The 21529-nt window shown below is 38.2% G+C and overlaps 1 protein-coding gene across 1 annotated transcript in view; it reads right to left on the bottom strand.

The window, feature by feature from the left end:
* The window catches only part of DYNC1LI1 (dynein cytoplasmic 1 light intermediate chain 1), a 45228-nt gene that overhangs the window by 5845 nt on the left and 17854 nt on the right, over positions 1-21529 (bottom strand). Inside the window, exons 3-8 of the mRNA XM_054481526.2 lie at positions 13894-14010; positions 12924-13154; positions 9039-9208; positions 5182-5275; positions 2705-2840; positions 1218-1329 (exon numbers count right to left, since the gene is read on the bottom strand). Coding sequence (XP_054337501.1) covers positions 1218-1329; positions 2705-2840; positions 5182-5275; positions 9039-9208; positions 12924-13154; positions 13894-14010 — 860 coding nt within the window. The remainder of the gene's footprint in view (positions 1-1217; positions 1330-2704; positions 2841-5181; positions 5276-9038; positions 9209-12923; positions 13155-13893; positions 14011-21529) is intronic.

The raw sequence follows: 21529 nt of genomic DNA, 5'->3' as shown, positions 1-21529 counted from the left end.
AGAAGTACTACAAGTTGAGTATCCTTCATCCGAAATGCTTGCGACCAGAAGTGGAAGTGTTTCAGATTGCTGAATATTTGCATTAATACTTATCAGTTCAGCATCCGTAATCTGAAAATCCAAAATGTTTCAATAAGCATTTCCTTTTGAGAGTCATGTTGGAGCTCAAAGTGTTTCAGATTTTTGAGCATTTTAGATTTTCAGATTAGGGATAGTCAATTTATTTATGCAAATACTCATTTTTATAGAACTTTCAGAAACATCTCTATCTATAGAACATTATACACTGCATGAAATCAAGATACAGGAAAGCAGTGTATCTTCTGGGATCTGATTGGATAGATTGATACGTTAGAGTCAAGACTAACACTGGGCCGGGTGCAGTGGCTCACACCTGTAATCCCAGCACTTTGGGAGGCCGAGGTGAGTGGATCACTTGAGGTCAGGAGTTCAAGACCAGCCTGGCCAACATGGTGAAACCCATCTCTACAAAAATACAAAAAAAATTAGCCGGGCATGATGGTGGGTGCCTGTAATCCCAACTACTCGGGAGGCTGAGGCGAGAGAATCGCTTGAACCTGGGAGACGGAGGTTGCAGTGAGCTGAGATCGTGCCATTTTACTCCAGGCTGGGTGACAGAGCAAGACTCCATCTCAAAAAAAATAAATAAATAAAATAATATATATATATATAAATATAATATATATAAATATTATATATATATATATATATATAAAAAAAATTGAGTTCTTGGATAGCTGTGAGCTAATGTGGGTAACTAACTGGAGAGAAGATCCAAGACTTGCCTCAATAGATAGAACCAACAGAATTATTCTAGCAATGTTTTCTTGGCTCTTGGCCAAGCTCTAGGTTGGCAAGTTCACAGCTTCTATCTATTCAAACTCTGTAAGATCCACATATTCACTCATGCCAATCTCTGATTTCCAAAGCACTATATTAGAATGTGGATTCTGCACTAACAATTGCTAATATAAATATGCCAAGGGCGAAGATTTAATTAGCTGAATAGCTGATTCATATTTTGCTAAAACAAATCCTTATGTAAACTGTACATTAGAAACACACCAAAATTATACTTAGAAACCCTCCAGATGGAAAAGGACATTTTTGCCTTTCTACGTTCAGTTTTAAAGTATGGACTTCCCCTCAGGTTAGTCTAAAGTCTAAATATTGAGATTATTTACTAAAATGGTTACCTTTCGAACAGGTGGTTTAGTTATGATGTCTTCAAAATTATCTTCTGCTTTTAATGTTTGAAAATTTTCATGTAATATTCCTATTTTCTTATCATTATCCCACCCTGCTGGACTGGAAAGAAATACATATGATAAATTCTCAAGCATTTATATAGTCATTCTTTCATTCAGTCCAAGATCATGTAAAAGGAACACTTTTATGAAGTAAATTTGAACAATTAAGGAAAAAGGAATTAGCTTTTCATTATGATGTCCACGCTTTACTAATTTCTACTTAAAATGAAAGCCTGGGCAACATGCCAAAATACCATCTCTACAAAAATACAAAAGAAAAAAAATTAGCTGGGCATGCATGGTGGCATGCACCTGTAGTCCCAGCTACTTAGGAGGTTGAGACAGGAGAATCGCTTGAGCCTGGGAGGCAGGGGCTGAAGTGAGCCGAGATCGCGCCATTGCATTCCAGGATGGGCAACGTGAGTGAGACCCTGTCTCAAAAAAGATTACCAATATTAAAAATGTCATTAGTGTTAACCTGGGGGAAGGGGGCAGTAATTATTACCTCCCAATTTTATACGGTTACCTTTTTTTTTTTTTTTGAGACAGAGTCTTGCTTTGTTGCCCAGGTTGGAGTACAGTGGCTCAGCCATGGCTCACTGCAGCCTCCGTCTCCCAGGCTCAAGTGATCCTCCCACCTCAGCCTCCCAAGTAGCTGAACCACAGGTGTGTACCACCACATCTGGCTGATTTTTAAATTTTTGGTAGAGATGGGGTCTCACTATGTTGCTCAGGCTAGTCTTGGGCTCTTGGGCTCAAATAATCCTTCCACCTCAGCCTCCCAAAGTGCTGGGATTTTAGGCACAAGCCACTGCACCTGGACTATCAGGTAACTTTTTTTCTTTTTTTTTTTTTTGAAACAGAGTCTCGCTCTGTCACCTAAGCTGGAGTGAAGTGGTGCGATTTCGGTTCACTGCAACTTCCGCCTCCCAGGTTCAAGTAATTCTCATGCCTCAGCCTCCCAAGTAGCTGGGACTACAGGTGTGTACCACCACACCTGGGCTAATTTTTGTATTTTTCATTAGAGACAGGGTTTCGCCATGTTGGCCAGGCTTGTCTCGAACTCCTGACATCAGGTGATCTGCTCTTGGCCTCCCAAAGTGCTGGGATTAGAAGCGTGAGCCACCGTGCTCAGCCAGGTAACTTTTAAAAGCATGTCTAGATCTCATATTTGGTCATTTATGTATCATAATCAATTAGACAGTTTAGCTCAAAAACCTTTGAAAAAGGGCTCAGGCCAGCAGTAAATCTAAAAGGCAATAACAGATAAATCAAGACAGGTTATAAACAAAAAACAATCTAGGAACAGATAGAGTCTCATTTTCTCATCATGGAAAGGTCTATTGGTCCCATCTCAAAACTGAAAATAATGATTCACCATCAAATAGTAGCAATAATACATGATAAAATTATATATTTAAGAGTCCACTTACATAAATACTGCATCCTTTTCCACAACAACAGCAGGAATCTTATAGGGAAATCCATATAGTTTCTGAACGATGTATTTATATACTAAGTCTATATTTTTGTTTTCTTTTACTGAAGTGTAAATAAGTGCTGCACCATCTGAATAATATGGTTAAAGAAAATTCTGGACAAATGTCATGAGCAAATACCATAAAATTCTGTGTTTTCAGCTTAACTTTTATTTCTATGCATTTTAGTTTCAGAAATAACTCCAAAGGTGTATTATATGGTAAGCAAGACCTTCAAAAGTAAAAAATACTACCTTCATATTGGCTACAATTAATAAAAGAATTTTTACATAATCAATTTAACTTAGGAAGGCAGAAGTCTCATTAAGAAGTAAAGGTAAATCTAGAAATACTGACACCACGACTACTTCTATATTTAAAGCACATGAAAGGACAATTTTTATGATTTTAACTTTCCTAAACTTCATAGAGGGGATATTATTTATCAACAGCTGTTTTGTTTGCCTTTTCAACAAAAATGGTGTGTTAACAGTGTCTCTTTGTAGTTTTTACAAAACCCAGGAATTAAAGACTTCAGGGATAAAGCTCAGAAGACTCATTGGAGAGGGCAAAAGAAACCCAATGTTGAAAGGTGAGCCAGCAGGTACCAATTAGGAAGCTTTCAGGAATAACTCAAGGCAAAAGCACATTTCATGACAAAACTTGAAGTAACACAACCTCACATGAAGATGTATTAAAGCAGAGCCTAACTTTGACCGTTTATCCAAAAGACACAGTGGATACAAATATTAAGACATCCATAGAAAATGTGACCACTGACAGATGATGGATTCAGAGTGGCTATCAGAAATTCTATGACCACCCACATTCTAGCACTGGCCCTTGTTTCTCCAAGGGAGATGGTGACCTAGGCCAAGGGGGAAATGCTGGGAGTACAGTCTAACTTCTTAACTGGGATACTCATATTTTCTGGGACATGACCTGAGGCTTATGAACCTAAAAGCAGTATTGCTAAATACAACTTACTAAACTTACTTTGATATGAAACTTTAACATGGTAGAGACAAACATAATCTTAGGCAAAAGTTTAACTGTATTAACTTACCATTAATGCTCTTCCCCACAATGAAAACCAAATTATGATAATTTGGAAGATTTCTGTAACTGAAAAACTTACATTGCAATTAAAAATTTAATAAAATAAAGGTGATTTTGAACTGTCAGTCTGTCACTGATAAATACATAGCTCATTATCTTGAGATGACTTCTCACATTTTGTATTCTTTTAAAATCAACTGGCTCTAACGGTCTCTAATTATTTTTGTAGAAAGCTTCCTTTCTGATTACATTTCTGTATTTACATTTTTAAGTATAGCATTAAATAAATGATTAAAGAGACTGTTTATTCTCAAATTTTCTAATCCCCAAAGATAACATAAAAAAGAGGCTATAGATACCTATACTACAATTACTCCCACTTTTTATTTTATTTTTGAAGACATTATGGTAGACTAGTACCCTTTAACTCAACCAACTCAGCCATTTGGTGACATGAGAAGAGAAAGGCCTATAACGAGAAAGAACTGAAGAGAAAAGGGGAAAGGGAAACTGTCAGTGTCAAGTGATCTTATTCGGGCTTTAAGTGGTCCTTAAATTAAACACCCACTAATAAAAATGATTTATAATTTGTAGACACCATAAACGTGTGTATTACTCATTACTATCTATTCCTAATAATCATTTCATTAACGTTTCAGACTCAAAAACTTTGGCTGGGGAATGCAACTGCAAAATATCTGATCTCTTCAGTGCATTCAAGGTGTAACCAAGTTTTCAACAGTAAAGTCTCTAAAAAGTATTCACTTTTAACCTTCATTTTCTCCCTATTTTAGCTGTAATTATTACTCACTGGCTCACCTAATCCTTGCAATCTAGATTAACAAGACTTTCTATGACAGATTTTTCAGGAAGGTTTCTAAAGTTTAGATGATTCTCCAGCCTCACTTTGGAATACTCCAATCCAATATGTCTAGATAGGCAGAGCCAGATTTTGAAACCACTGTTAGGCTATATGTGGAGAAGATGACAACACACTAAACAAATTAAAAATGAAAACACAAAAAACACAATATTGACCTTGCCCTACTACCCACCAATAAATACAGTTTTTAAATCAGATATGTTCATAACTACATACAGCTTACTAGACTTTTCCACATATAATTGATAATTATTTTTCTTAAGCATACTTTAAACACAGCAAATCAAAGTAATATACTTCAATATTTGCTTTTCTGTCTCAAAATATCCAAATATAAATAATTTGGGAACTAAAATGAAATTTCCAACCAGAGGCAGAAGGAGAAATGTTTACAGAATTTCTCAAGTCCATCAATTTAATTCTTTTAACTTTAAAAAACAAAAACAGGTAAAGTGGTATACTGAATCAATAAATGTACTTAAAAGGATACACTGTAAACAAAACTTCCGGATATGTGACTGAATAAAATCAAAATGTTCATCTCTGTAGTCATGTTCTTTCTCCAATACACTAATGGCATCACACTGTTAAGTTAAAATAATTAAAAATAATACATTTAAAATAATCAAAACTAAATATAGTAATTTAAACAGTTCAATTCTGGATAGGGGAACATCATAAAAGTACCACTCTGATATGGTAAATGAACAGCAGGACACAGAATGTCAAGTACCCTATGAACTTTTAGTTGGAGGGACTAATGGATAATTTTATCTTTTTAAAAAGCATTAACTTCAACGTTAATGTTAAATCTGGTCAGAACACCAAAGACAAAGTTTTAGTACATAAGGGAAGAAGAATAACAAGCCTAGCTTGTTCTAAGAAATCATACTTGCTAACTCAACTACTTATAACCTGGAACAAAGTTTTTAAAAATCTAACATCTATTTTAGTTTTATAATACACTTCTGCACATCCAGGGAGTCTCTACTTCTCACCATTTCTTCTTTGTTCCTGTGTTTATCTGATAATTCTCAAGTGACCTTAATTTCTTTTCTGGTGCTTTTATTCACTCTTATTACAATCTCACTAATAACAAAATAAGGAAACTACAACTGATTTTTGAAATGTCGCCTGTACAATCAATGAGACAATTCTGAATTCTGCTTGCTACAGAAAAATGCTAAGAAAAATACAAAGAAGGCATGTTCAAACATCATGACATCCAAATATTTCACCAAAACCCTTCTGAATTGCAGGTGTAAAATATAAAAATAAACATTTAATAATGGTCATTACACCTAATATTAGTTTGGGGTTAAATCTGCTATGTAATTTTCTTGTTTTATATATGTGTGTGTATATATATATATATATATATATATATATATATATGTAATAGCAAAAAACAAAAACAAAAACAAAAAAAACCTAACAGAGTGCAGTGGTATGCACCTGTACTACTTTGGAGGGTGAGGCGGGAGGATTGAGCCTAGGAGTTCAAGGCTAGCTGGGCAACAAAGCAAAACTCTCCACAAAAACGAAAATAAAAACATATATATGGCACAGAACAGAGTCTCATTATATAATTATGATGAGCATTTCATTGCCCATTTTATCAAATACTGACAGTGATTTCAAATGATTAAAAATAATTATACTTTGACTTACTGACACTTTTGGAAAGGCATGGTGGTTTAGTATTAAATAAAAATATTTTAAGGCCGGGTGCGGTGGCTCATGCCTGTAATCCCAGCACTTTGGGAGGTAGAGGTGGGCAGATCAGGAGGTCAGGAGATCAAGACCATCCTGGTTAACACGGTGAAACCCTGTCTCTACTAAAAATACAAAAAAATTAGCCAGCCATGGTGGCGGGCGCCTGTGGTCCCAGCTACTCGGGAGGCTGAGGCAGGAGAGTGGCATGAACCCGGGAGGCGGAGCTCGCTGTGAGCCAAGATTGCACCACTGCACTCTAGCCTGGGTGACAGAGCAAGACTTCATATCAAAAAAAAAAAAAAAAAATTTTTTTTTAACTGAAATCAGAGGATCTGGACTTAAGAAATTTAGAGAGACTAAGTTTCTAAGACTAAGAGAAATCTCCATTTCCGGAGTCTTTAAACTGATGGTGTTGAACCACCAATACTTCTCTCCCTTTGGAAACACACATTTCCCCATACCCCTACACATTTTAAAAGTTCATAAACTGAAATACATCTGATAGTGTCTTAGATTTTATGAAATACAGCAGATGATCTATTCTGGTTTGAAAATGTTATGACTCTATGACTCATTTGATATTGATTCTGGACCCTTTAAGCTTAACATTTTTCTTTTGGAAAATAAGACTGCTTTTCATAAGGCAAGTAGTGCTGATGGAACCAATGGAACCAACTTCCAATAAACAAACAGCTCTTCACCAACCAAAACAAAATAAAAAACAAAGCACACAGAAGGATTTCAGTGTGAGATTTTAAGATAGTGTTTTACAGAAAAGGTGTATGTAACAATTAACTATACCAGAACCACCATTTGAAAGCAGATGGCAGACTTTAACTTAATTATTTTAAGTACCGTCACTCCATTCCTTTGTTATGGATAATTTTTATAGCAAAGTAAAACCTAAGCTAGGTTTTGGATTTTTTTAATCAATTTTACTCCAACAATGAATAAATTCTATACCCTCCTTTAATTTTATATGCGCAAATTTTACATAATAAAAAGCATTAATTTCAGGTCTCAAAAGGACTTATGTTCTGTCATTTTCTTAACTATTCCATGACTTACAAACAGTAAAAACACACTTAGGACCAAGTGGGGAGAACATGAACTTGATCTATTATTATTATTATTATTTATTTATTTATTTTTTTTGAGACGGAGTCTCACTCTGTCGCCCAGGCTGGAGTGCAGTGGCGCGATCTCAGCTCACTGCAAGCTCTGCCTCCTGGGTTCACGCCATTCTCCTGCCTCAGCCTCCCGAGTAGCTGGACTACAGGTGCCTGCCACCATGCCTGGCTAATTTTTTGTATTTTTAGTAGAGATGGGGTTTCACCATGTTAGCCAGGATGGTCTCGATCTCCTGACCTCATGATCCGCCCACCTCAGCCTCCCGAAGTGCTGGGATTACAGGCGTGAGCCACCGCACCCAGCTAATCTATTATTTTTATTTATGTATTTATTTATTTATTTATTTTTGAGACGGAGTCTCGTTCTGTAGCCCAGTGGCTACAGATCGTGCAGTGGCACGATCTCGGCTCAATGCAAGCTCCACCTCCTGGGTTCACGCCATTCTCTTGCTTCAGCCTCCTGAGTAGCTGGGACTAAAGGCGCCCGCCACCACGCCTGGTTAATTTTTATTTTTTTTTTTGGTAGAGGAGGGGTTTCACCATTTTAGCCAGGATGGTCTCAATCTCCTGACCTCGTGATCCACACGCCTCAGCCTCCCAAAGTGCTGGGATTAGAGGTGTGAGCCACCACGCCTAGCCTTCTATTAATTATTTTTAAAGGAAACAATTTTATTACAAAATATATACAGTGAAATAACCAATAATATAATTTTGATAATAGTGGTCCTATCGGAACCTCTTTAAAAAACAGAAACCCTTGATGACTGCATGTCAACTTTATATAATGAGTGCTGCTACATGTTTAAAAGTCTACTTTAAGTATATAATCCTCTAATATTAGAGAATATATAAAAATTTAATGTTGAGGCTGGGCGCAGTGGCTCACACCTGCAATCCCAGCACTTTGGGAGGCCAAGGCGGGTGGATCACCTGAGGTCAAGAGTTTGAGACCAGCCTGGCCGACATGGTGAAAGCCCGTATCTACTAAAAGTACAAAAAATTAGGTGGGAGTGGTGGTGGGCGCCTGTTAATCCCAGCTACTAGGGAGGCTGAGGCAGGAGAATTGCTTTAACCCGGGAAGCGGAGGTTGCAGTGAGCTGAGATTGTGCCATTGTACTCCAGCCTGGGCAACAAGAGCAAAACTCCGTCTCAAAAAAAAAAAAAAATTAATGTTGAAAAATAATTTTATAAAAACCAATAAACTATCATTTTACCTGTAATTATTTCTACTAAACTGATTGATCACACAATGAAGTTCGACTGGAATTATGAAAATGAAATTCAATCACAAGTATTTAAAATAACATTTTCTTTCAAAGAAACTATAATTAACACCACAAAAGCAACATGTTAATATCATTAAATACTTTAAACTATTATTTGTTTGTTAACAAAAAATCATCTAGGAGAACTATGTGTTAACTCCAAAAAACCTGGAAAACAAAACAGTTGTTCATCCTCAGTGAATATCAGTTGCAGAATCCCCAGGAAGCAAACTAACCTTTGTGCAAACTACTAGTACTGGAATGCCCAAGTTATGTGTAAGTGTATCCGCACCCAGAGGTAAAACTACACTGTCATCTTTGTCTTCTTGTGACGCAGTATTTCTTCTCTGAGGAGAAGCCGGGAAGTCTTCTCCTGGCTCTACATATTCTTGGAAGTCTCTAATCACTGAAAATCAAAGTAAACACAATTTAGAAATTGCTTTATTTCAGCAGGTAACTTTTCTTGCCATAATCTAAAGATAAAATTTACTCGAATTTATAGTAAGTCTTATGTAAGAGAAGAAACAAAAAGGGTTTGAGAAACCTATTTCAAAGAGAATATACAAACACTGGACCCACATTAATAATTAGGAGACAGAATACTACTACTGCATGGGATGGCTCTACAAAGTAGGGTTCTATCTAGACCTGGCTCAATTTATGCAAAATATTTTGGTCAAGTCACAATTAGTTTTGTCTCTCTACCTTCTCTAATTCACAAAGGGCACTGTATGGATAAAAGAAAAATAAATGTGGGAGAAAAAAATCTCACAACTTAAAAGATAGTCTAGATGATTTTCTAATACTAACTTCTTTCACTAAACCCTTTACTCAGGTCTCTCCTTTTTTACCTAGGCTCAATCTTGGGCCATGCTCATTCTGTAACTCTGGTACAACTTAATGAAATATTACCAGTGCTGATCAGTTTTTAGGAGTTATTTGCAAGGTTGTCAAAACTGTCACTAAAAAATATAAAGTAAATGTGAATGTATCAAGAGACTTGAAAATGTATGTTTTGACTCAGTAATTACTCTCCTAGGAATTCTCAAGGGCATAATCAGTGATGCACATACATAGGGATTTCCATATAACTCTTTTCTTCATGTATAAAAGCAAAACAAATTTGGAAACAAACTGTCTATAGCATAGGATTAAAATAGTATATGAGAAAAAATTATACACAACCATAAGATGTCAAGTTTTCAAAGAATATTTAACGTTGTAGGAAATAGTAACATTAAAAGATACATAAATAAAAGTAGGCCAACATATGATTCCAGCTTAGAAATAAAAATACTGGGAAAAATACACCAAAGTATTATTTATTTATTTATTTATTTATTTATTTATTTATTTTGAGACAGGGTCTTGCTCTGTCACCCATGCTGGAGTGCAGTGGTGCAATCATGGCTCACTACAGCCCTGACCCAAGTGATTTTCTGGCTCAACCTCCCGAGCGAGTAGCTCCAGGCATGTGCCACCACACCTGGCTAACTTTTTATTTTATTTTTGTAGAGATGGGGTCTCACTATGTTGCCCAGGCTGGTCTCGAACTCTGGGCTCAAGCGATCCTCCCACCTCAGCATCCCAAAGTGTTGGGATAACAGGGGTGAGCCACTGTGACTGGCTATTTTCAACTTTTTTTTTTTTGAGATGGAGGCTCACTGTGTCACCAGGCTGGAATGCAGTGGCGCAATCTCACTCACTGCAACCCCCGCCTCCTGCGTTCAAGTGATTCTCCTGCCTCAGCCTCCCAAGGGGCTGGGACTACAGGCGCCCACCACCACACCTGGCTAATTTTTGTATTTTTAGAAGAGACGGGGTTTCATTATATCGGCCAGGCTAGTCTTGAATTCCTGACCTTGTGATCTACCTGCCCTGGCCTCCCAAAGTGTTGGGATTACAGGCGTGAGCCACTGCGCCCAGCCCTATTTTCAATTTTCAAAAAACAAAGAATGTACATTATTACTTACTTAGAAAAAAAATGTATGTTTTCTCTTAAAGTAATTATGAGCCAGATCTTTGGATCATGAAGACTGACTCATATGGAGGAAAACTGTTCTGAATTTACATGGGGTCAAGGAATAGGGAATCCCGAACAGCTGGGCACCGTTCCTCCAGAAACACAGGGGTCTGTATGTACCCTTAGCAGCCCTGGTGACTACCATCCTTAAGATCAGAGGCTGTAATCTAATAGTGGCTCTCAAATTTTATCATGCACCACAATCACTTCAAAGGCTTGTTATATCACAGATTACTGTTTCCACCCTCAAGAGTTTCTAATTCAGTGGTCCAGGATGGGGAGTGAAAAATGTGCACTTTTGATATGTTCCCAGCTATACTGATACTGGTGCTGCCGGTCCAGTTCGACAACTACTACTCTAGGATAAATCTAGACTTAGGGAAGAACAATAACAACTAAAACTCCACAGGCAATAGTAAACAGAAAAAAAAAATTAAAAGCATTTAGACATCTCTTTCAATGATTTACTACATACATTTTAAGTTTTTACTGTTTTCTTACACATAAATTCCAGCAAGCTGTCAATTTTTCTTTAAAAGTTACTGTCAGTGAATAATAATAACAAAGGAGTTCACCTATGTATTTCTTTCTTTTTTTTTTTTTTTTTTTTGAGACGGAGTCTTGCTCTGTTGCCCAGGCTAGAGTGCAGTAGCGCAATCTCAGCTCACTGCAATCTCCGCCTCCTAGGTTCAAGCAATTCTCTGCCTCAGCCTCCCAAGTAGCTGGGATTACAGGCACCCACCACCATGCTGGGCTAATTTTTTTTTTTTGTATTTTTAGTAGAGACAGGGTTTCACCATCTTGGCCAGGCTGGTCTTGAACTCCTAACCTCGTGATCCACCTGCTTCAGCCTCCCAAAGTGCTGGGATTACAGGCGTGAGCCACCACGCCTGGCCCACCTATGTATTTTCTTATGCAAAGCACAATATTGACAAATGAAGAACTCTAAGTGACATTAAAAATGTTACAGGCAGCCAGACGTGGTGGCTCATGCCTGTAATCCCAGCACTTTGGGAGTCTGAGCAAGGTGGATCGCTTGAGCTCAGGAGTTCAAGATCAGCCTGGGCAACACGGCAAAACCCTATGTCTACAAAAAATAAAAAAATTAGCCAGGCATGGTGGTACGTGCCTGTAGTCCCAGCTACTCAGGAGGCTGAGGTGGGAGGATGGCTTGAGCCGGGGGGGGGGGGGGGGGGGGGGGGGGGGGGGGGGGCAGAGATTGCAGTGAGCCAAGATTGTGCCACTGTACTTCAGCCTGGGCAACAGTGTGGGACCCTGACTCAAAAATAAAAAAATAAAAAAATTAAAAATGTTACTGGCTTACAACCTGTTAGAAATGACTCATACAATTTTCATAATTCCCATAAAAATCTCCAGTTCACATAGGCATGTACAAAATATGTACTTTGTAAATCATAAAACCATTTTAATATCTTTATATGTATACTGTCAACATCTTTCTAGGCACATTTCATTTTGACATGGTCAGTAAGATTACGAATTTAAAAATGAAACTGATGAAAATCAGCAGCTGAAGAAAGATTCTATCTTTTCACCCTGCAAAGCTACTTTCCAAAATGAACACACACAGTTTTTTGGCAAGAAGAAAAGGCATCTCTACTAAACAGTTTACCATTGCATCTTATGTTTCTAATTTGAAACTATATTAAAACCTAGCACATCATCTAAATAGAATTTTAAAAACCGTAGTTACAGGCTGGGCCGGTGGCTCACGCCTGTAATCCCAGCACTCTGGGAGGCCGAGTGGGGTGGATCATGAGGTCAGGAGTGCGAGACCAGCCTGGCCAATATGGTGAAACTGCGTCTCTACTAAAAATACAAAAATTAGCAGGGCATGGTGGCAGGCACCCGTAATACCAGCTACTTGAACCCAGGAGGCAGAGGTTGCAGTGAGCCAAGATTGCGCCACTGCACTCCAGCCTGGGTGACAGAACAAGACTCTGTCTCCAAAAAAAAAAAAGCACTTACAATATGCTTACTTCATTAAATCTTTTTTATAGTCAAAAATTCCTAATGATTAAAGTCAGCCAAGACATTCTGTATTTGAAGCCTACATCACTATTTCTAGGCTACTTACACTTTTGTTCCATTTGTTTCATTTCTTCAGGAGGGATTTTCAGTTTGTCAACATGTTCTCTAACAACACTTGCCCATTTCTGTAAAGAATCCAAAGCAGTCCAAGGCTTTGACATGTCAACAACCAGCATAACTAGAGTATCCTTCAGAGATATGGCATCCAGTGAAAATTTAAGGAGGCCTTTGTGATATAGGTCTCCATCTAAGATCCAAACATTACATCTTGTTTGATCTACAACAGACAAAACAAAGTAACCAAGGCAACAAGATTAAGTCATTTCGTCATCCAACTAACAGTACCACTTGGTATTTTAGTGCATCTCCATAGGAGATGTGCTATTGGCTTTGACAAAGTTCAACAATTTAGGCCATCTACCAATTTATTTAAAGGCCTAAAATGACTTAACTGCCAGTAAAGTTCAACTGTTCAGGCCATCTGCTAATTTATCTAAAGGCCTAAAATGACTTAACTGTAGCATCCTCTACTTCATATTTCTTAATCCAAAACCAGAGGACGCATAACTTATGTTTTTACCATCAGCAGATAGAGATATGCATACTCAAGATATCATATACAAAAATGAGAAGGCAAGTGATCTACAGAAGAAAAAATAGCTGATAGATAAAAAAGCTGAGTAGATAATATTTTTATCAGAAAATTAGAAGGTGAAATGGGAGTCAACAAAACAATCACTATCTGAGGGAAGATGAGCTGAAAAACTGAGATTCTTCAAGTATGGCAGGACAGAAGTATCTGCACACCAGGATACCTTAAGATGCTTAAAAGTATCATATATGAATCCCAATCCCAAATTAATAAAAGTATGCCTAAACATAGCTATTTCTTGACCAGCATGACATCACACAACTTCTAGTAAAAAATTACACACTAAAAAAAAATCAAAGACTAATGTGAATGGCAGTGCACCTCAGAATGGACTTCAGGAATTTATGTTACAAATGACACTCACCATCCCTGTCTTCATCATGCACATTTAAGTACAAATATTCCAATCCTCTTCCTTTCTTATACTCTTCTATTCCCTGAATTTTTCTTATTAAGCTTGTTTTTCCAGCTCCATCTTCACCTAGATATATAAAAAAAGGATAAATCTTATAAATTATAACACCGATTATTTAAGGATGCTTTCTAGTACCAAGTGAAAAACCCAACTGGAACTAGCTTCAACCAAAAAGGCAATTTGATGAAATATAATGGAGCAGCTACAATATCAAAAATGCAGATTTGGCTGGGCGTGGTGGCTCACGCCTGTAATCCCAGCACTTTGGGAGGCCGAGGCAGGCAGATCACTTGAGGTCAGGAGTTCAAGACCAGCCTGGCCAACACAGTGAAACCCCGTCTCTACTAAAAGTAGAAAAATTAGTCAGGCGTGGTGGTGCATGCCTGTAATCCCAGCTGCTCAGGAGGCTGAGGCAGAAGAATCGCTTGGACCTGGGAGGTGGAGGTTGCAGTGAGCCAAGATTGTGCCACTGTACTCCAGGCTGGGTAACAAAGCAAGACTGTCTGAAGAAAAAAAAAAAAGATAAAAAAGATGCAGACTCCATCACGACCAGGATTCTCTCTCCCAGTCTTGTTAAATCTTGTCCTATCCTACTGCAAATGACTTCCTCTATGGATAATTTTCAGGGGATGAGAAGGTAAAGTGAAACACCTTAGGTTTCAGGAATTTCCACTCTCATGTCATCCCAGTTTAATCTACAAGGAATAAAAGACTCTTACTCTTAGCTTTCAATCTGAAGAACCTCAGGTAAAGACTCTTAATTGGCCCAGTTTGAGTTATATGTCCACCTAAGGGCCAATCAAGGGGGATGGATGGCACATCAATCAGTTCCCTGTACATCAGGACAGGGAACTGTGACCTTTACCAGAACCATGAAGCCATAATAAATAGAGATGGTGAGAAAATGGGGATAACAAGTTGGGCAAGAAAAAGTGTAGGGGGGATGTACAACAGACAAAAATTAAAAATAGACTTAGAAGTATTAATGACAGAAAATCATGTGATTTAAACTTGACACAAGTATTTTTTAAAAAGGTTTAAAACTAGGCTAAGTAGGCCAGACACGGTGGCTCACGCCTGTAATCCTAGCACTTTGGGAGGCCAAGGTGGGTGGATCACGCGGTCAGGAGTTCGAGACCAGCCTGGCCAGCATGGCGAAACCCCGTCTCTACTAAAAATACAAAAAATTAGCCGGGCACAGTGGCGCGCATCTGTAATCCCAGGTACTCGGGAGGCTGAGGCAGGAGAACTGCTTGAATCTGGGAGGTAGAGGTTGCAGTGAGCCAAGATCATGCCACTGCACTCCAGCCTGGGCGACAGAGTGAGGCTCTGTCTCAAAACAAAACAAAACAAAACTAGGCTAGCTGTTCAATGTTTTGGTGAGGGCTTTTTAATATTGTATTTAAATGCTACTTACATGTTACTGTTCATGGACTTATTCGAATCATAGTAATAGTATTTATAGATATAAAACTGGAGTTGCTTGAATCTAAGGACTTATTCCTGAAGATCTATGAGCTCTCTGAGAATTTAAAAATTGTCTTCATTTTCACGTTAAGCTAAAAAAAAAATACGTCTTAAGTCTTTATATCTGAATGCTGCCACAAGATTGCAGTGCCCACCTCTGCAATGGTGTTTATAATCCTACTGGGGCCAAAGTGAAGCCAAGTGATGCAGACAGAACAGAAAAGAGAGTCGACACACAGGCACGCCAAATTCAAAGTATCCCAGAGCAGTCAATTCCATATTCAACTGCCCTGGGCAGACTGGTTCTTTTTATGAAGCATTTTCCAATACTTCATAGCAATAAGTATAACCTTAAATAGGCAATAAAAAACGTGACAGTAAGAAATCCAAAGGAAGTAAATATGTTAAAGAGATATCTGTACTCCCATGTTCACTGCGGCATTATTCACAATAGCTAAGAAATGGTATCAACCTAATTGACCATCAACTCCGTCAACAAATGAATAGATAAGGAAAATCTGGTACGTGTATGTGTGTATATGTACATATGTACATAATACTATTGCATTGCGGGTATGTGTATGTATAATATATATGTGTGTATATATGTTACATGTATACATATACACACACATATATATTATACACACACATACTTGCAATGCAATACTATTTAGCCTCAAAGAAGGAAGGAATTCCCATCATATGCAACAATACGAATGAACCTGGAAGGTTCATCATTATGTTAAATCAGGGGTCCCCAACCCGCTGGGCTGTGGACCAGTACCAGTCTATGGCCTGTTAGGAACCAGGCCACACAGCAGGAGGCGAGCCGACAGCATTAACGCTGAGCTCCACCTCCTGTCAGATCAGCAGTGCCGGCATTAGATTCTCATAGGAGCCCAAACCCTAATGTGAACTGTGCACGCCTGGGGATCAAGGCTGCATGCTCCTTAGGAGAATCTCACTAATGCCTGACGATCTGAGGTGAAAGAGTTTCATCCTGAAACGTCCCCACCCAGTCCATGGAAAAACTGTCTTCCATGAAGTCGGTCTCTGGTGCCCAAAAAGACTGGGGACTGCTGTGTTAAATGAAACAAGCCAGGCACCGAAAAGCAAACACTCCATGATCTCACTCATACATGCAACCTTAAAAAGTTGATCTTACAGAAGTTGAGAACACAACAGTAGTTACCAGGGACTGGGGCCACGGTAGGGGAGGGAGTTGGGGAGACAGATGTTGGTCAAAGATTACAGAATTTCAGTTAGACAGGAGGAATACCTTCAAGAGACCTATTGTACAACTTGGTGACTATAGTTATTAACAATATACTGTACTGAAAAATGCCAAGACATTAGATTTTAAGTGTTCTCACAACAATGACAACTATGTGAGGTAATACATGTTAATTAGCTTGATTTAGCCATTCCATAATGCATATATATATTCCAAAACTTCATGTACTGTAAATATATACAATTTTACCTAATTTAAAAAAAGAATTTGACATTAAATTTGTATTTTTCAGTACTATTTTTACAATGTACCATTAAACTGGCCCATCAAAAAAAGAGATTAGGTTTAAAAACAGTAATATCTATGATGACAATGATTCCCATAATGATCATGTTTAAAATGCTTAAAATGGAAATAATAACCAGTAAAAAATAAAATATAAAAATATTTTTTTCTATTACTAAACCCAACACTGGCATTTAATTTCAACAAAACATCAGTTGTTATATTGATGTTGCTAATTTGAATTTTACCAAGTTCTATAGTTTCTATGGCATTTAATTTATAAGTACTTATAAATCAGTATAGTTTCTATGGCATTCAATTTATAAGTGCATTTAATTTATAATTTTGGGGTTTGGAGTTATTTGGGAACTATAAGCCAAAAAAAAAAGTGTATCTAGTTGCCTCAGCAGACACAAGAATTAGACTTTATATAATAAAAATATTTTAAATCACCATGTGAAGAGATCTATGAATATTTTCTTTTAAAAGGAGCCTGAATCTGTTCTAGAACTAGGAAAAGAATCAAGATTTCTTAAGCTTTTTACTCTTATGACAGGCTACTTTCCTGAAAGAAATCCTCTAAGTTAAAATGATATCAACTTAATTTGGATTATCCCACAAAAACAATGTTTTGCACTGTAAGTAAAAACCTAGTGCCCATCCTTATAACAGAAGCTTATTGAACAACACAATGTTCAATAAGTATTTTGTAAAGCATACACAGATCCATAAAAATAAGCAGTAATTAGTTAAGTAAAACTACATATAATATGACCCAGGATTTATCTTATTTCTTTAATTCCCACTTTAAATGTTAGAAAATGAAAAGACACTAGCTTGATTGAGCCATTCCACAATGTATACACATTTCAAAACATATTGTACACAATATACACAATTTTTGTCAATTTTAAAAAAGTGAAAAGACACCTTCATAAGGGTAAAAATTTCAGATGAGTTTATTTCAACTTATTTCTTAAAATATTAATATTTCAAATTATTTAAATATAAATGCTTCCAAATAAAAAATACGTAGCTGCAGAAAATCTCACGCATAAGCAAAAGTATAGAAATCATATTATCTAGAAATAATCATTGATAATTTGCTTATCTCTGATGGCGATATTATGAGTAATTTTTTCAATAACAAGCTTGTGTCTTCTTTTAGTTTAATCTCTAAAGGTTTAAGTTAGTAGATTCAGAACAAATTTTGAGCCTGAATTCATGACATCAAAAATACCATTGGCCGGGCACAGTGGCTCACGCCTATAATCCCAGCACTTTGGGAGGCCGAGGCGGGTGAATCAACTTAAGTCGGGAGTTAGAGACCAGCCTGACCAACATGGAGAAACCCCGTCTCTACTAAAAATACAAAATTAGCCAGGTGTGGTGGTGCATGACTATAATCCCAGCTACTCAGGAGGCTGAGGCAGGAGAATCGCTTGAACCCGGGAGGCGGAAGTTGCAGTGAGCTGAGATTGCGCCGTTGCAGTGAGCTGAGATTGCGCCATTGCACTCCAGCCTAGGCAACAAGAGCGAAACTCCGTCTCAAAACAAACAAACAAAACTGTCAATCTAACTATATATGCTCACTATTTTAAGTTCTTGCGGCCATCATTAGAGCATGGTTGTTTCCTTTTTCTAAAGACTGAACAGGGTTCTCCTCTACTTACCATGAGATCAGAGTTTATTCCTCTCTGTGAATGTTGTCAATCATTCGTTTCACTGGACGAATTAATAATTTTCTAACTATTAGAACTATCAGAATCACCTGCAGGATTTCTTATAAGGTATCAGAATCACCTGAGAAGTCTGTTAAAACACAGATTACTGGGACCCACCCCCTTAGTTTCTAACCCAGTAGATATTGAGTGGGGCCTAAGAATCTGCATTTCTAACAAGTTTCCAGAGATGCTGATACTGCTGGTACAGAAGCCACACTGAAAACCACTCCGTGGCTGGATGTGGTGGCTCATGCCTGCAAACCCAGCACTTTGGGAGCCGAGGCAGGAGGATCACTTGAGCCCAGGAGTTCAAGACCAGCCTGGGTGATCAAGTGAGATCCCATCTCTATTTATAGTTTTTAAATTTGTAAAAAAAATTTTAACAGCAAATTAAAAAAAAAAAAAAAGAAAACCACTGCATTAGACATTTATTAAACTAAGCCAAACACTAAGAATATGAAGATCCTTATACCAAAATTGTTGTCCTCTAAGAGCTCATAAATTGGAAGGGGATAACAAATAGGAAACAGTTTCAAGATATTGTCATTACAACTACACCAGAGATATGCAACAAATCAGGAAGTCAGTCCAGAGGGAAGAGCCTGGTTTTACTTCGAAGTCAGAAGTCTTTGCAGAAAAGGTAACACTTTAGCCAAATCTTGTACAGTTAATGAACCATGGAGAGTTTGTCATTCCAGGAAGTAAGAACACATGAGAAAAGCACCTACAGAGACCCAGAAGCAAAGAAGCGTCCTTCTAGGAAGGACAAATAATTTGAATACATGAAATTTAGGATGTGAAGGGGAAAGAAAGCAAAAGGTGAAAACAAAGAGAGGAGGCCAAATCATGAAAGGCATCTTATGCCAGGCTGAGAAGGTCAGACTATTCTGAAGATGAGGAACCACTGGCACAGTTTAGGTACTTTAGAAAGAGTGCTATGGAAAAGTGTGAAAGAATGACTGACAAGAATAAGTTTAGGGGTAAAGAGACTAGACAATAGGCTATTAATGGAGTCCTAGCAAAAAATGAGGTAGTTCTGAACTAAGGTATGGAGGCAGAGACAACTATACTCAAAGGCTGTTTCGGTTGGGAGTTGGCAGAGAGAAGAGGCAGACAGAGAAGTCAGAGAAGACTGCCTGGCTATAACTTCAGAAACACCATCCTCTTTACCAGCTGCCTCTGAAGTGTTTGGTCCTAAGTCTTTTTTGCAGACTGCTCTTCTATCCCTACCCAACATTTGTTACCTAGGGTTCCTTCCTCAGTCCTCTGCTCTTCTCATTCTATATGTAATTCCCAGAGACTGCAAATCCACGACTTCAATTCCACCTAAAATCTGGTGACCCATAGACTTCCTTCAAGGCTCAGCTTCTCCCAAACTACTTACTAGTCATTACTACTGGATGTCCCATGAATACCTCACATTTCAATATGCACAAAGCATTATCATCATCTTGCCACTTCCCCAAAAACACTGACTTACATAATTAATATAAGATTCCAACCTCAAAGCCTTTATATCCACTATTCCCTCTACCTAGAACAAAGTTCCTTCAGATATCTGCATGTTGCCTAACCTCCTTTTTGCCTTCCCTTAAATATTGCCTCCTCAGGTAGGCCTCCCTGACCACCTCATTCATTCATTCCTTCTTACAAACAAGTATTTACTATTCATTCATTCATTCATTTTAAAGACAGGTCTCACTCTGTTATCTTTCTTCATTCATTCATTCATTTTTAAAACAGGGTCTTGCTATGTTGCCCAGGCTGGTCTCAAACTCTTGGCCTCAAGCATTCCTTCCGCTTAGCCTCCAAGCACTGGGATTACAAGCATGAGTCACTGAGACCCCCACCTTTTCTTCCCCCATCTCATTTAGAATTACAACCTCCCAACATTCTTTCTTTTTTTTTTTTTCCACTGAACATACTAAGATATTATGTATTTTACTTAGTCTCCCCCAACCTCAAAAGCAAGCTCCAGAAAAACAGGCATTTCTATTTTGTTCACTGCTGCATCCTTAGTACCTACAAAAGCACATGTGACAAACGTGCCTATTATCTCTGTTCCTTTCACAGCAAAATGTATACTCTTGTTGTTGTTGTTGAGACGGAGTCTCCCTCTTTCGCCAGGCTGGAGTGCAGGGGTGCGATCTTGGCTCACTGCAACCTCCACCTCCCAGGTTCAAGTAATTCTTCTGCCTCAGCCTCCCGAGTAGCTGCGACTACAGGCACAGGCCACCACGCCCAGCTAATTTTTTTATTTTTAGTAGAGACGGGGTTTCACCATGTTGGCCAGGAGCTCTTGACCTCGTGATAAAGTGCTGGGATTACAGGCGTGAGCCACCGCACCCAGCCTAAAATGTATACTTCTAAGCCCCTACAGAGCAGCCACTGACACATCTTGTCTCAAACAACAAAAAGTGCTATCGGCTGGGCATGGACCTCAGCATTTTGGGAGGCCAAGGCAAGAGGATCATTTGAACCCATGAGTTGAAGGCCAGTCTGGTCAAGATAGGGAGATCTTCCATCTACAAAAAAATAGAAAAATGGGCCAGGTGTGGTCGTGCACACCTGTGGTCCCAGCTACTCAGGAGGCTGAGGTGGGAGGACAGCTCAGGCATGGGAGAATCAAGGCTGCAGTAAGCTGTGATCATGCCACTGCACTCCAGCCCGCGAAGCAGAGTGAGACACTATCCCAAAAACAAAAACAAAAAACCCAAACCAAACCATAAAAAAATGCTATCAATTCAGTTGCAGCCAAAAATTGATCCAAGTTTCACAAATCCCTAAATGCAGGATATAAATTTTGTCCCCTTACCTACTTTGAGAGTATTTTAAAACTATATTGTATATTAATGAGTTTGAAATGCAAAGG

This window comes from Pongo pygmaeus, chromosome 2, assembly GCF_028885625.2.
Source record: "Pongo pygmaeus isolate AG05252 chromosome 2, NHGRI_mPonPyg2-v2.0_pri, whole genome shotgun sequence".
In the NCBI taxonomy this organism is placed as follows: domain Eukaryota; kingdom Metazoa; phylum Chordata; class Mammalia; order Primates; family Hominidae; genus Pongo; species Pongo pygmaeus.
This window is presented reverse-complemented; position numbering and strand designations above follow the sequence as displayed.